The 16,299-nt window shown below is 49.1% G+C and overlaps 1 protein-coding gene across 1 annotated transcript in view; it reads left to right on the top strand.

Moving 5' to 3' along the window:
- Positions 1-16,299, top strand: part of dntt (deoxynucleotidyltransferase, terminal) — a 37,784-nt gene that overhangs the window by 13,577 nt on the left and 7,908 nt on the right. The window contains exons 4-10 of the mRNA XM_068741136.1: positions 150-320; positions 6,001-6,072; positions 6,194-6,317; positions 11,190-11,322; positions 12,599-12,701; positions 15,753-16,001; positions 16,276-16,299. The exon at positions 16,276-16,299 is cut by the window's right edge and continues 60 nt beyond it. Coding sequence (XP_068597237.1) covers positions 150-320; positions 6,001-6,072; positions 6,194-6,317; positions 11,190-11,322; positions 12,599-12,701; positions 15,753-16,001; positions 16,276-16,299 — 876 coding nt within the window. The remainder of the gene's footprint in view (positions 1-149; positions 321-6,000; positions 6,073-6,193; positions 6,318-11,189; positions 11,323-12,598; positions 12,702-15,752; positions 16,002-16,275) is intronic.

Genomic DNA, 16,299 nt, shown 5'->3' with positions numbered 1-16,299 from the left:
GAGCTCGGATTCCCACTTTCTTTTGTTCCAGTACTTTACTAAGATAACCTCATAATGCGTAGTACACCATACCTTACAGGTGGGTATTTGTTTTTCTTCTTGCTGTAAAGGTACTCCTTTAACCCGCTACTGCCTATCTCCACTTCTAGGATGCTTTTGAAGTGCTGGCAGAGAGCTATGAATTCAACGAATTGGATGGCCGGTGCCTGGGCTTCAGGAGAGCTGCATCTGTCCTGAAAAGCCTGCCCTGGGTGGTGCAAAGCCTGGACGCCACTCACAACCTGCCCTGCCTGGGGGAGCACGCTAAAGCAGTCATGGATGTAAGGCAACGGTTTAGCTCATTATTCATCTGGACATGCAAATAATAAATAATGCATTTACTAGATGGATAACCTCTCAACACACAACTTTTATATGTTTGTAAGTAACTTTCATGCTTTGAAATGATAAGATGGGAATCAATATTTGCCCTGAATTGAAGCAGTCCAAACACCCGTTGGTCCCCGAACCCTAACCCCCTATCCGTAACACCACAACCCCTATCCATAACCCCCCCATCCCCTATATCTAACCCTAACCCCCTATCCGTAACACCACAACCCCTATCCATAACCCCCCATGATGATGATGAATATATTTATGAGATAGAATGTTAGCGTACAAGTACAGCCAAACAGTAGTATGTGTTACAGTACAAGTACAGTCAAACAGTAGCATGTATTACAGTACAAGTACAGCCAAACAGTAGTATGTGTTACAGTACGAATAAAGTCAAACAGTAGCATGTATTACAGTACAAGTACAGTCAAACAGTAGTATGTATTACAGTACAAGTACAGCCAAACAGTAGTATGTGTTACAGTACGAATAAAGTCAAACAGTAGCATGTATTACAGTACAAGTACAGTCAAACAGTAGCATTTATTACAGTACAAGTACAGTCACACAGTAGCATGTATTACAGTACAAGTACAGTCAAACCGTAGTATGTATTACAGTACAAGTACAGTCACACAGTAGCATGTATTACAGTACAAGTACAGTCAAACATCCTGTCTAAGAGGAGCATTTCTAAAAAGCCCTTGCGGTCTTGTTTCCGTTGAAAGTCCTTCGTACATAAATCATCGACATTTAACAATACCAATAAAATAAAAATAAATTACTCAAAAAGGGGGGGGGGGGGGGGTTGATCCGGAGAGAGTCGTGATGACTATCTCCGTTTCTGTCCCCCTGAAAGGTGTATTTTTAGGGCCGTTTTGAAGGAGGCCAAAGAGGTGCATGTTTTGAGGGCAGGAGTCAAACAGTTCCACCCTTAGGGGGCAGTATTGTAAAAAGATGATTTACCCATGTTAGTCCTATAGGAGGGGGTAATCAGGTTGTTGTTTGAGCTCCCTCTAGTGTTGTGGCTGTGGGTGTCACTAAATCTGTGGAGGTGTTTATTCAGGTATGCAGGGATTGAGGGGACTGAGGGCAGAGCTGCATTGACTATTTTTGTCATGGCCTGGGGCAGGGTAGGACCCAAATGCGAGGCAGATGAGTGGAAATACAAAATGACTTTTATTGGCGTGTAGGACAGGCAGGCAGACAGCTCAGAGGGGGCAGGCACAAGGAAAGTCCAAGAGACAGGCAGGGGTCACAAACCGGGGAATCCAGGCAGGCAGACGGAACACAAGGGGCAGGCAGAGGGAAGGTCCGAGAGACAGGCCGGGGGCACAAACCAGGGGGCCGGCCCGACACCCCACCAACGCCAGGAGGCCCCGGCGGGAGGCAGGATGCCGGAATAGGAGAGGTGTTAAAGGGGAAGACTACGCGGGGAGGGAAGAGGAGGCGAAGGAGAAGGGAGAGGGGAGAGGGGGGAGGCAGGACAGGAGACGGGACTAAGGAGAAGAGGGTGAGCGGGGGACGGGGAGGGCGGAGGAGAGAGGTCAGAGAGGAGGGAGGGGAGGTGAGGGGGCCATGGCCACGCCTAGGTCACCAGCCGGACCCGGGCCGCTACCACCAGCAGAGGAGTGACAGACTGCGCCAGCTCAGTGCCATCCCGAACGCATAGGCCAGCACCCTGGTATGGGAACCTAGGGGAACACCGGCGGCCGCCCGAGACGCATGCGCCACCCAGCAGAGACCAGAGGGGCCGGGCTGCACATATCAAGCCACGGGGGACAGCCCCTGAAGAGTTAGCCCAGCATGCAACAGCCCCGGAGATCAACCATCCTTGTGTGAAGAACATTGAGCTGGAGACTGGAGCTGAAACATAGAAAGTTAGAATGGCTGGGAGGTGATGTACTTCTGAGGTCCACTCGGTCCTGGAGACAGAAACCGGGTTCCTAAATGAAAACAGAAACAAGATGAGTCATGCAAAAAAACAAACATGTAAGCAGCATCACCATTTACATCGTTGTGGTGGCTTTCGCTAGCAGGCAGAATCAGGTTGCAATATTTATATTTAATGATTTAATAAAAGGAGACCAACTTTCTGTAAAATATTTCAAATATTTTTTATTTATTTTTTTGGAAGCAGAGATTTTCTCCATTGATATGTGTTCTATGAGGAGATTCAACCAATGGTTGATGTTTAAAGACTGTTTATTTTTCCAGTTAACGAGGATTGTTTTCTTGGCGATGGCGAGGGCTGCGAGTGTGGGGTGCGTATGTTTCTGTGAAATAACGATTTCTGCCAAGTCACCGAGTAGACAAGTGATCGGAGATAAAGGGAACGTACAATCCAAGATGGACGACAGTCTATGTGATACTGCGACCCAGAAATCCTGGACGGGTGAGCACAACCATAGGGCATGGAAATAAGTGTCAGCAGTATTTTGGGAGCATTGAGAACAGATGTCAGATTCAGAGAAGCCCATTTTCTTCATCATATATTGAATGTGTGTTCTATGAAGGATCTTATACTGGATGAGTTGAAGATTTCTGTGTTTTGTCATTTTAAATGCATTTTCACAGATTTGTGTCCAAAAGTCATGATCTAAGGTTCGTGACAGATCCGTCTCCCATTTTGAGATGGGAAGAAGTAACGTATCTGTGCTTGAGAGGAGTTTATAAATCTTAGAAAGGGTCTTTTTAACTGTCGGGGAAATCTTTGTGACTTCCATAACAAATACAGGTGGCTGAGGCGGGCCCCGGAGCGTTGGAATTCTTTTCTTAATTGTATTCATTACCTGAAGATAGTAAAGGAAATTTCCGCTTCCGAGTTCATATTTTTGGAACAATTTTGTAGATGACATAAACGTATTGTCATGAAAGAGATGATGGAGTTGAGAGATTCCCTTCTGTTCCCACATACCTACATGGAAAGGTTGATTGCTAGCCTGAAAGTCAGGGTTATTCCAGATTGGAGAGAACATGCAGGGTTCCAGTTTAGAATTTGTAACTTCTAACGCTTTCCACCAGGCGGACAAGGTGGAAGAAATCATCGGGTTTTTAAAACAGTTATGCCGTTTAATGGTTGTTGTGATAAAGGGGAGATCTGCGAGTCTAATATCCTCGCAGTCCTTCTGTTCCAATTCTAACCAGTAATTAGAGTCTCTATTCGGGTGCATCCATAGTACAAGATATTGTAGCTGGTTAGCCAGGTAATAATTCATAAAATTTGGGGCTTCCAGGCCTCCTTTAGATTTACTCCTCTGAATGGTAGATAGACTAATTCTTGCTTTTTTATTTTTCCAGTAGAATTTAGTGATGGCTGAATCCAACGACTGGAAGCAGTTGGAAGTTGGTTTAAACGGAATCATTGAAAATAAATAATTTATTTGTGGTAAAATTTTCATTTTGATGGTGGCTATTCTTCCCAAAAGGGATATCGGGAGGTTATTCCAACGCTTCAGGTCACTGCTGATTTTATCCAGAAGTGGGGTGAAGTTTAATCGGGTTAACTCAGAGAGTTTAGGTGAAATATTTATGCCCAGGTATTTTAAATCGCCCGTAGGAAAGGAGTAGTTTGGGTCCTGGTCTGCAGGGTTCCATGACTTTTCTGTAATGGGAAGTAATGTTGATTTTGTCCAATTGATGGAATAGTCTGAAAGTTGTGAACATTTAGCTATCAACTTGAATACTTCCTGCAGCGAAGCCGAGGGTTCTTGCAAATAAAGCAAGACGTCATCAGCATATAAATTGATTTTGTGTTCTGACACCGCAGCGTTGATTCCCTTGATCCTGGTGTTTTGCCGCACTGCTGCTGCTAGAGGTTCAATAAATATTGCAAATAACAAAGGAGAGAGTGGGAAGCCCTGCCTGGTACCTCTCTGCAAGGTGAAGTTCCATCCCACCTAGCCTTTTCCCAGATTATTCCCTTTGCCTCTGTCTTGCTAATCTGGGCGTGCATTTCTACTCCCCCCTTCTTTAAAGCTCTTTTTGCCTTTTCATTCCCTCCCACTCCTACTGGGAGCCACAGAAATCCAACCTCCACACCCCGTCTCACACACCGTCACACACTTCAGGATCTCATGCAACATTCCCTTCCCGCTTCTGGACTGGAGTGATCTTAAACTAGAGAATAGTGAAGATCCTTGTTGTCGGTCAGAGCAAGGTCTCTGATGGCATCGCCAAGTCAAGCCCAGAACACAGCTGGCCACTGAAGCAACCAGAACGAGACGGCTGTGTGGAGCGGGACATAGACAGAGACAGAGACATAGACAGAGACAGACACCGACTCGCTCCATTTACAGGTCGATCTCCGTTCCTACCCTCTCCTGTGGTTACGAGACTAAGCGGCTGAAATGATCTTCCTCCGTAGGGGGGCTGGACTCTCCGTCAGAGTACGGAGTATCTCCGCTCCTCTCAGGCTGCTGCCCCCGCGACCCCCCCCTGGATAATCGGTTTGAAGATGGATGGATGATTCAAAGCGTTTTTATTCCGTCCTGAGATTATTTCCGTCATCGTGCCGTGTGTGTGTGTGTGTGTGTGTAGAGACAGTCCCTCTGTCTCCTGCATGAAACGAATCTGGCAAAAATGGTTTATTGTGTGCTAAAAACGTCCCTCACGGTTACCATGGTAACGTACTCGCTATGAATGTACTTTTGCTTCCGGGTTTAGAACGTTTCTGGCAGAGCGGTTTGAGACAGAAATGAGGGACGCTGTCCTGCAGCATCTGTTTGAGACAGAAAGGAGGGACGCTGTCCTGCAGCATCTGTTTGAGACAGAAACGAGGGACGCTGTCCTGCAGCATCTGTTTGAGACAGAAATGAGGGACGCTGTCCTGCAGCATCTGTTTGAGACAGACATGAGGGACGCTGTCCTGCAGCATTTGTTTGAGACAGACATGAGGGACGCTGTCCTGCAGCATTTGTTTGAGACAGACATCAGGGACGCTGTCCTGCAGCATCTGTTTGAGACAGAAAGGAGGGACGCTGTCCTGCAGCATCTGTTTGAGACAGACATGAGGGACGCTGTCCTGCAGCATCTGTTTGAGACAGACATGAGGGACGCTGTCCTGCAGCATCTGTTTGAGACAGAAATGAGGGACGCTGTCCTGCAGCATCTGTTTGAGACAGAAAAGAAGGACGCTGTCCTGCAGCATCTGTTTGAGACAGAAATGAGGGACGCTGTCCTGCAGCATCTGTTTGAGACAGAAATGAGGGACGCTGTCCTGCAGCATCTGTTTCATGTCAGTGTCTGGGACCTGCGTTAACTTGTGGAGAAACGGTAGAATATGTCTCCTTAAAGTAGAGAAGTAGAGAAGTGAAAACTGTCTCCCTGTCTCTCTCTTGCGTCCTGAGGTCCAGCCGTCCACCCCTCCTTCATGTCACTCCAGTGAAAGACACTATAAGAAAAACTTATTGGAATATTTCCCGTTTCTTGAGTTTCGGCTTCTTGGTCTGTTTTTGGCAGTGAATTTAACGACCTCATCTCAGGCTTAACTTTCACACCTTAATCACCAAACACTGGGAACATGAGCCCAACAAGCTCTTCCTTTGCTGTTCTTTGATTGGTTCATGGCAGTTGGAGCAGCCTGTTGATTTGGGGCTGATGGATCACTGTGATGCTTTCCAGGAGATTCTTCAACACGGCCGTTCGGTTGAAGTGGAGACGGTCCGATCTGATGAGAGGTATCAGACGCTCAAGGTGAGCCGTTGGAACACAACTCGGTGCTCTTTCTCAAGGACACTGAAGTAACTCTTCGCTGCTTTGAATACCTTCTGAGAAGACCTCATTCCAGAGCGCGTTTCACCTCATTTCCTCCCAGCTGTTCACAAGTGTGTTCGGGGTGGGACCGAAAACGGCCGAGAAGTGGTTCCGCAGAGGACTCCGCTCCTTCAGCAGCATTCTGGACAACAGCAGCATTCGTCTCAACCGGATGCAACAAAATGGTACATCAGCACCCCCCCCCAAGCTCTAGTGGAGTTTGCATTTGCAGCACCTTTCCCGGGGGCTTGTGCACAACCTTTTCATTCCTGCATGAGACTCCCTGTTCCTGTTACAGGCAGGGCAGGAGCGTGTTCACACTGAAAACACAAGCTAGTAGGCAGCAGTAGTAGAGATCATCGCCTGCTGTTCCCGTGAAGCGTCCTCGGGCCTCCTCGGGCCTCCGGGGAGACGTGTTGGTCCGTGTAAGGATCGTTGGGATGGATACAGCAACAGGGCTCCAGGAAAACCATTTCAAATGCGTGATGCAGAGCCTGCGTGTAAAATACGCTTCATGTTGCAAAAGGCTTGTTCCTGTTCTATATTTTGTTGTTAGATCCTGCCAGCGCACACACACACACGCACACACACACACACACAGAAATACAATGAACGTTCCCTTTATTAATCCTAATGGAGAGAGATTTATTAATCTCTCTCCATTAATGAATGGAGAGAGAGACATGGACAAGCTATGTAGCGGCACCCAGGGAGCAGCTTCTAAGCTTTGGTTCCTTGCTCAGGGGCACCTTGGCAGCACTCAGGTGGCAAACCAGCACCTCTCCAACCAGTCAGGTCCACAGACCAAGTCATTCTGCTGGAAAACGACATTATGAAGTATTTAATTATAATGAAATAATAATAATTAGATATTAAAGAATAATACAAATATTATTTTACAATTGAATGGCCATATTATTTCTGGGCATCCATCATTTTGAGGTGCAGCTCTTTCTGTCCCGAAGGAAGGAAAAGACAAAATGAAACAAATGAAATCAAAAACAGAGCCATCAGTTCTACTGTATCTACAGTGTCTGCTGCAGCCGTGCACAGCCACACACATCACTAGTGTCTGCTGCAGCCGTGCACAGCCACACACATCACTAGTGTCTGCTGCAGACGTGCACAGCCACACACATCACTAGTGTCTGCTGCAGACGTGCACAGCCACACGCATCACTAGTGTCTGCTGCAGACGTGCACAGCCATACGCATCAATGGTGTCTGCTGCAGGCGTGCACAGCCATACGCATCAATGGTGTCTGCTGCAGACGTGCACAGCCACACACATCACTAGTGTCTGCTGCAGGCGTGCACAGCCACACGCATCACTAGTGTCTGCTGCAGACGTGCACAGCCACACACATCACTAGTGTCTGCTGCAGACGTGCACAGCCACACGCATCACTAGTGTCTGCTGCAGACGTGCACAGCCACACGCATCACTAGTGTCTGCTGCAGACGTGCACAGCCATACGCATCACTAGTGTCTGCTGCAGACGTGCACAGGCATACGCATCACTAGTGTCTGCTGCAGACGTGCACAGCCATACGCATCAATGGTGTCTGCTGCAGACGTGCACAGCCATACGCATCACTAGTGTCTGCTGCAGACGTGCACAGCCATACGCATCACTAGTGTCTGCTGCAGACGTGCACAGCCACACGCATCACTAGTGTCTGCTGCAGACGTGCACAGCCACACGCATCACTAGTGTCTGCTGCAGACGTGCACAGCCACACACATCACTAGTGTCTGCTGCAGACGTGCACAGCCATACGCATCAATGGTGTCTGCTGCAGACGTGCACAGCCACACACATCACTAGTGTCTGCTGCAGGCGTGCACAGCCACACGCATCACTAGTGTCTGCTGCAGCCGTGCACAGCCACACGCATCACTAGTGTCTGCTGCAGACGTGCACAGCCACACGCATCACTAGTGTCTGCTGCAGACGTGCACAGCCACACGCATCACTAGTGTCTGCTGCAGCCGTGCACAGCCACACGCATCACTAGTGTCTGCTGCAGACGTGCACAGCCACACGCATCACTAGTGTCTGCTGCAGACGTGCACAGCCACACGCATCACTAGTGTCTGCTGCAGACGTGCACAGCCACACGCATCACTAGTGTCTGCTGCAGACGTGCACAGCCACACGCATCACTAGTGTCTGCTGCAGACGTGCACAGCCACACACATCACTAGTGTCTGCTGCAGACGTGCACAGCCACACGCATCACTAGTGTCTGCTGCAGGCGTGCACAGCCACACGCATCACTAGTGTCTGCTGCAGCCGTGCACAGCCACACGCATCACTAGTGTCTGCTGCAGCCGTGCACAGCCACACGCATCACTAGTGTCTGCTGCAGACGTGCACAGCCACACACATCACTAGTGTCTGCTGCAGACGTGCACAGCCACACGCATCACTAGTGTCTGCTGCAGCCGTGCACAGCCATACGCATCACTAGTGTCTGCTGCAGACGTGCACAGCCATACGCATCACTAGTGTCTGCTGCAGACGTGCACAGCCATACGCATCAATGGTGTCTGCTGCAGACGTGCACAGCCACACGCATCACTAGTGTCTGCTGCAGACGTGCACAGCCATACACATCACTAGTGTCTGCTGCAGACGTGCACAGCCACACGCATCACTAGTGTCTGCTGCAGCCGTGCACAGCCACACGCATCACTAGTGTCTGCTGCAGACGTGCACAGCCACACGCATCACTAGTGTCTGCTGCAGACGTGCACAGCCACACGCATCACTAGTGTCTGCTGCAGACGTGCACAGCCACACGCATCACTAGTGTCTGATGCAGACGTGCACAGCCACACGCATCACTAGTGTCTGCTGCAGCCGTGCACAGCCACACGCATCACTAGTGTCTGCTGCAGACGTGCACAGCCACACGCATCACTAGTGTCTGCTGCAGGCGTGCACAGCCACACGCATCACTAGTGTCTGCTGCAGCCGTGCACAGCCACACGCATCACTAGTGTCTGCTGCAGCCGTGCACAGCCACACGCATCACTAGTGTCTGCTGCAGACGTGCACAGCCACACGCATCACTAGTGTCTGCTGCAGACGTGCACAGCCACACACATCACTAGTGTCTGCTGCAGACGTGCACAGCCACACGCATCACTAGTGTCTGCTGCAGACGTGCACAGCCACACGCATCACTGGTGTCTGCTGCAGACGTGCACAGCCATACGCATCAATGGTGTCTGCTGCAGGCGTGCACAGCCATACGCATCAATGGTGTCTGCTGCAGACGTGCACAGCCACACGCATCACTAGTGTCTGCTGCAGACGTGCACAGCCACACGCATCACTAGTGTCTGCTGCAGACGTGCACAGCCACACGCATCACTAGTGTCTGCTGCAGACGTGCACAGCCACACGCATCACTAGTGTCTGCTGCAGACGTGCACAGCCACACACATCACTAGTGTCTGCTGCAGACGTGCACAGCCACACGCATCACTAGTGTCTGCTGCAGGCGTGCACAGCCACACGCATCACTAGTGTCTGCTGCAGCCGTGCACAGCCACACGCATCACTAGTGTCTGCTGCAGCCGTGCACAGCCACACGCATCACTAGTGTCTGCTGCAGACGTGCACAGCCACACACATCACTAGTGTCTGCTGCAGACGTGCACAGCCACACGCATCACTAGTGTCTGCTGCAGACGTGCACAGCCACACACATCACTAGTGTCTGCTGCAGACGTGCACAGCCACACACATCACTAGTGTCTGCTGCAGACGTGCACAGCCATACGCATCAATGGTGTCTGCTGCAGACGTGCACAGCCACACGCATCACTAGTGTCTGCTGCAGACGTGCACAGCCATACACATCACTAGTGTCTGCTGCAGACGTGCACAGCCACACGCATCACTAGTGTCTGCTGCAGCCGTGCACAGCCACACGCATCACTAGTGTCTGCTGCAGACGTGCACAGCCACACGCATCACTAGTGTCTGCTGCAGACGTGCACAGCCACACGCATCACTAGTGTCTGCTGCAGACGTGCACAGCCACACGCATCACTAGTGTCTGATGCAGACGTGCACAGCCACACGCATCACTAGTGTCTGCTGCAGCCGTGCACAGCCACACGCATCACTAGTGTCTGCTGCAGACGTGCACAGCCACACGCATCACTAGTGTCTGCTGCAGGCGTGCACAGCCACACGCATCACTAGTGTCTGCTGCAGCCGTGCACAGCCACACGCATCACTAGTGTCTGCTGCATCCGTGCACAGCCACACGCATCACTAGTGTCTGCTGCAGACGTGCACAGCCACACACATCACTAGTGTCTGCTGCAGACGTGCACAGCCACACGCATCACTAGTGTCTGCTGCAGACGTGCACAGCCACACGCATCACTAGTGTCTGCTGCAGACGTGCACAGCCACACGCATCACTGGTGTCTGCTGCAGACGTGCACAGCCACACGCATCACTAGTGTCTGCTGCAGCCGTGCACAGCCATACGCATCAATGGTGTCTGCTGCAGACGTGCACAGCCACACACATCACTAGTGTCTGCTGCAGGCGTGCACAGCCACACGCATCACTAGTGTCTGCTGCAGACGTGCACAGCCACACGCATCACTAGTGTCTGCTGCAGACGTGCACAGCCACACGCATCACTAGTGTCTGCTGCAGACGTGCACAGCCACACGCATCACTAGTGTCTGCTGCAGACGTGCACAGCCACACGCATCACTAGTGTCTGCTGCAGACGTGCACAGCCACACGCATCACTAGTGTCTGCTGCAGACGTGCACAGCCACACGCATCACTAGTGTCTGCTGCAGACGTGCACAGCCACACACATCACTAGTGTCTGCTGCAGACGTGCACAGCCACACTCATCACTAGTGTCTGCTGCAGACGTGCACAGCCACACACATCACTAGTGTCTGCTGCAGATGGTCCTTCTAATTCACGCTGCCTCGCTTTCCCCCACAGCAAACAGCAGTGACGGATGGCCGCTCCGGCACTAATGACCACGCCCCCTGTTCCCTGCAGGCTTCCTGCATTATGGAGACATCTCCAGGGCTGTCAGTCAAGCAGAGGCCCGAGCACTGACGAGCGTGATCCAGCGAGCGGTCCACGCCATCACACCGGACGCTCTGCTAACACTGACGGGTGGCTTTCGCAGGTACGAGACGTGTCTCCTCACTTCAGTGTTAACATGTTAGCTAAAGTAGTCCAGCATTTATTTATTTTTTAAAGATGGTCACATTCTCTTTTGTCACACAGTAGAGAAAAAAATATATATTAAAAAAATCTCAAGTAGTTTGTCTGGATGCACAAACCTTTGAACGGTAGTGTGTGTGTGTGTGTGTGTGCGCGTGTGTATCAGTCCATCCATCTTCTTCTGCTTGCTGGAGTCTATCCCAGCTTGCTGTGGGCGAGAGGCGGGGTCCACCCAGAATGCACCGCGGGCCCACACACATAGACCCACAGCCATTCACGCACACGCTACGGACGATTTGGAGTAATCAATTCACCGAAATTGCATGTTTTTGGAGGAAAGCAGAGAACCTGGATAAAAGCCACGCAGACACGGGGAGAACATCCAAACTCAGCACAGCTGGGATACGAACCTGGCTCCCTGTTATTGCGAGGCGACAGCGCTAACCCTGCTCCAAACATGAGGTGCACCGTCTTCCATTCAGGTCCTTCTAAGAGCCCTTGGTGCTTTTAATTTTGCATCTCTGTATTTTATTTGTATTTTATTTTGTCAAATAAACAAAAGCTACGAGACTAAAAGCAGCCACCGAGTATTGGACCACCTTTTCGTTTTGGTTATCATTAGAAAATTATAGTTTGTGTTTGACAGAATTTGGTTACATTCATTTTTTGATCAACAATTGACTTTGACATGCGTATTAAATCAGGAGCAACCCGGAATGGCTCCACACTTCTCACAGCGTGGAATACAAGCATTGGTTGTCGGTGCTGACTCGCCACTCTGGGAGTTCTGGGAGCTGGTTCTGCTGCAGCAGCGGACGGCCACCGGAGCGACCCGGATGACCAAACGCTCAGCACCAACGTGCGCATGGCTTTCATTTTCAGCACGACGTGCAGTCTCTTATTGCCTCGTCTTTCTCGACCACATCTTTTGTAAAAGAATTGAAATGCACATCATGTGTATCTCTTGAAATCGATCCATTCAGCGCCGTCATGCACAGCAAAACAGAAGTTCCAGGACTCGCGGGCAGCTGTGACCCACCTCCGAGGGAAACGCCCCCGACATGAGCCTCATTGAGAGGACAGCTGATACGTTTTAAAGCGGTTTTGTTGAGGGGAGGATTACAAATCGATGAGGCGTTCACAGCCTCACGCAGTGTCAGCGGAGCACTAGTGCTTTCAGGGTGGGGGCACCAAGGCCCTGCTGTGGATCTCATTTAACGCAATGTCTTTACCTACAGGGGGAAGGAGTTTGGTCACGATGTGGACTTCATCGTGACCACGCCTGAACTGGGGCAGGAGGAGAGTCTGCTACGCAACCTTGTTGATCGACTGACGCAGCAAGTAAGTTGTTGCGTGTTGTTCTATTTCTGTTTGCGCTCAAACAATATCGAGGACACACATGAGCAAAATGTGATTTCTCCCCAACCCATGCAATCAGCAGGCTATTGGTTTGATGCCCAAAGCACAAAAACGGAAGAAAGAGTTCTCTGGACAGTGTTTATCGTATATCGTGTGACTCGGACACCGTTATAGACTGAACAACCCCGTCTTTATTCACCGACTTCCGTGAAGCACATTTACATTTGGGCAGGCGCTACACAAACTCACAGAATACATTACATCCCTCTTAAGTTCTTTTTTTGTTTTCTTGTACTTACCCTAAACCTCGTTCATTTCAACCCAGTCATTCAAACAGCTTAAGTACTACAAATACTTAGGGGCGGCAGTGGCTCAGTGGGTGGGGCCCTGGGTGGGGCCCTGGGCTGGTCCCTGGGCTGGTCCCTGGGCTGGTCCCTGGGCTGGTCCCTGGGCTGGGAAGCGCAGAAGTCCACCGCTTCCCCGGTTTGAGTCCCAGCTCTGGCGGAATGTGGAGTGTGTGTTGGTGACTGGAGCCTCCAGAGCACTGCCGAGGTGCCCTTGAGCAAGGCACCGTCCCCGCTAACGGCTCTACTCCCTCTCCTTTGATGACGTGTTAGTGTGTGGTTGTTTCAAGGGGCCCGTTGTTCTAGGGTGAAAACGCGATTTCATTGTGTGTCGGACAGATAATGATGAATAAAGTATTTCATTTCATTTCAATAACACACAAAAACTAACTCCTTGTGTTGCATTCTATCATCTACCTTATAATACAAACAGCAGTGCTTTACTACCACAAAGAAAACGAATAAAAACTAGAAAGACAATCAGAGACTGCAGACCCCGCCTCCAATAGACTATTGGATCTTGTGAGACAGTAAACAGGGCTTCCGGATCAGAGGGGCCAAACCTGCTCTAGCTTGCTGCTCCGGAACGTACTACAAGACTCCTTCTGGACTCTTTTTCCCATCATGCCATTCGTGTCCCTCCCTCTTAAAGTGGCAGTTTACAGCACAGGCACAATTCCAGATGTAAAAATAATTCTAGAATCTGGATCCAGATCCGGATCAACGCCATTCTCGGGGAGGACCGAGCCACGGACAGAAGCTTGCTTGTGTAAGAATTTCAAGTCGATTGGGTTCCTAGTTTTTGAGTTATGCGCTCGGACAGACAAACAAACGCACCCAATTGCAATACCCTCGCCTCCCCTTCGGCGAGGGTAAAAATTCACCATATTCGAGTCCTTAACAACATAACCTAAGCATGTTTTACTCAAACTGTGTGACACATCTACGTTTAGTCTCTGTATCCAGCTGGAAGCTTGACTTGTCTCCCAGAACGCGTACGATACAGACGTGACTGCACCGGTCCAGCATCAGCAGCAGTCTCTGGGAGGACCTCTGTATTTTCACAGTCTGCATCATAGTTAGCGTTGTTTGTCTCGACTGCCATGTAGGTGGGAACTCCCTCTCCCTCGTCTTCAGCAGATGTTTCCTGTTCCTCCCGTGGACTCTTCCATCCGGCGTGCGAACAACGAAGGATCTCGGCTGCTGATGCTTGCACCAGGGTTATTATAGTTAACGAAAACTAACGAAAAAACGAAAACTAGAATTGAAAAAACATTTTCGTTAACTGAACTAAATAAAAACTAAAATTAAAAGAGAAAACTAAAACTAACTAAAACGGTATTGTCCGTTCACAAAACTAACTAAAACTAATAAAAATTAAAGACACTAATCCCTTCGTTTTCGTCTTTATCGATTTTGAAATTGATTTATTTTGCTCGAGGAGTTTTACGTGAGCCAGCGGCTCCGTCCGGCTGTTCCCGTCACTGCTCGTTGAGAATCGGGTTGGTGACGTCACTACCGACGGAAGCCGGCAGGAAACGCCGAGCGCTCCAGCCCCATGTGGGATGTGTTTATTACGACGGAGAGAAACAAGAAAGCTAACTGCGAGATTGTAGCACGTTAGCAGCTATGCTGCGGACTGTTATATATAAAATATAAATTATTTTATGTTATCTTTTGTTGAGTTGTATTATTTTATTATTTTTTAATCCTGCGTCTGACAAATAACACAAAGTATGAAAAACTAAAACTAATAAAAACTAAATTAAACGAATAAAAACAAAACTAAAACTAATAAAAACTAACAAATCCACTCTAAAAACTAACTAAAACTAACTGAATTAGAGAAAACAAATTCAAAACTAACTAAAACTAAACTATAATTAAAAATCCAAAACTATTATAACCCTGGCTTGCACACAACCACGGCCGGTTGCCGCGTGTCTCCTCTCTGTATCCGGACGTTTTGACCTGTTTGCAGATCTGGCAACTGTTTTGTGTGTCTGTCAGAGTAGCTTTTCTGCTTTAGCTGCTTGTACTTTTGCTCATTTAGTGCTTTTAAAGCTAAAATGCCAAGCGTTTGCTCCCTCTCACAGAATCTTAGAAGAGTTCGATGTTTCTTTAATTACTGATATTAGTGATTTATTACTTTAAAATGATCTCGCCCCCTCGCACCTCTCTGAGCTTCTTCACCCCTACATCCCGGGTCGACGCCCCAGATCAGTCGTTGCTCGAGGTCTCGAGGTCGAAGCGGCGGTTCAGAGGGGACAGAGAGTTCTCTGTGACCAACGCACATCAGGCAGTCCCCTTCACTGCCCACCTTTAAAGAGCGACTGAAAAGACTTTAATCATTGCCATTTGAGGCGACGTGAGATTGTAGCCTTAAGAGCTTTACTGATTCTATATTTATGCTTCCCGTTTTTTTTTTTTTTTTTTTTATTGTGTTCATTTTACTGAAAGTGGCTGGAATGAGTGTTCGACAGACGTTCCAGGGGACTTACCACATTACGAAAGCCCTGATCGCCTTCCTTACCTCGTACAGTTGTACCGAGTATCATTACTAGCAGCATTGGCCATAATCGCAAAACCTTTCTAGAGGTTTCTTCTTGAAACTCGAATGTATTTCTCATGTTTAGTTTGTGGGTTATATTGTGACCAAGAAACAGAGCATCTTCTTTCTGTCTACCAGGGCATCCTACTCTACTGTGACTACCAGCCCTCCACCTTTAACACGTCAAACCCTCCCGGTCAAAGGTTCACGGCCATGGACCAGTTTGCAAAGTGCTTCCTGATCATGCGGCTGGAGAGCAGCCATGTGGACAAGGGTCTCCACAAAGACGAATGGGACAGCAGGGGCTGGCGGGCAGTGCGGGTGGACTTGGTCTCGCCACCGATGGATCATTATGCCTTCGCTCTGCTGGGATGGTCTGGGTCCAGGGTATGGAGACTTCTATTCCTTGTTAGCATTAGCTTGTAGCTGAATCCATGGACAATAGATAAAGGCGTTACTGTGGATCATTTCCTGTTGAGGCACACACCACACAATAAATGTTACTTGGACTCAATGATGATACATGTCAAGGTGCACAACCAATTTTACCAGAAATAATTTTAATTCACCTTTTAATTTATAGTCTACATTATTATACAAACATACGAACTTTCAGCTCGTCCTTTCAATGCTGAAGAAACTGATTTGTTTCCTTCCACAGCAGTTCGATAGAGACTTGAGGAGG

This window comes from Brachionichthys hirsutus, chromosome 7, assembly GCF_040956055.1.
Source record: "Brachionichthys hirsutus isolate HB-005 chromosome 7, CSIRO-AGI_Bhir_v1, whole genome shotgun sequence".
NCBI classification, from domain to species: Eukaryota; Metazoa; Chordata; class Actinopteri; order Lophiiformes; family Brachionichthyidae; genus Brachionichthys; species Brachionichthys hirsutus.
This window is presented reverse-complemented; position numbering and strand designations above follow the sequence as displayed.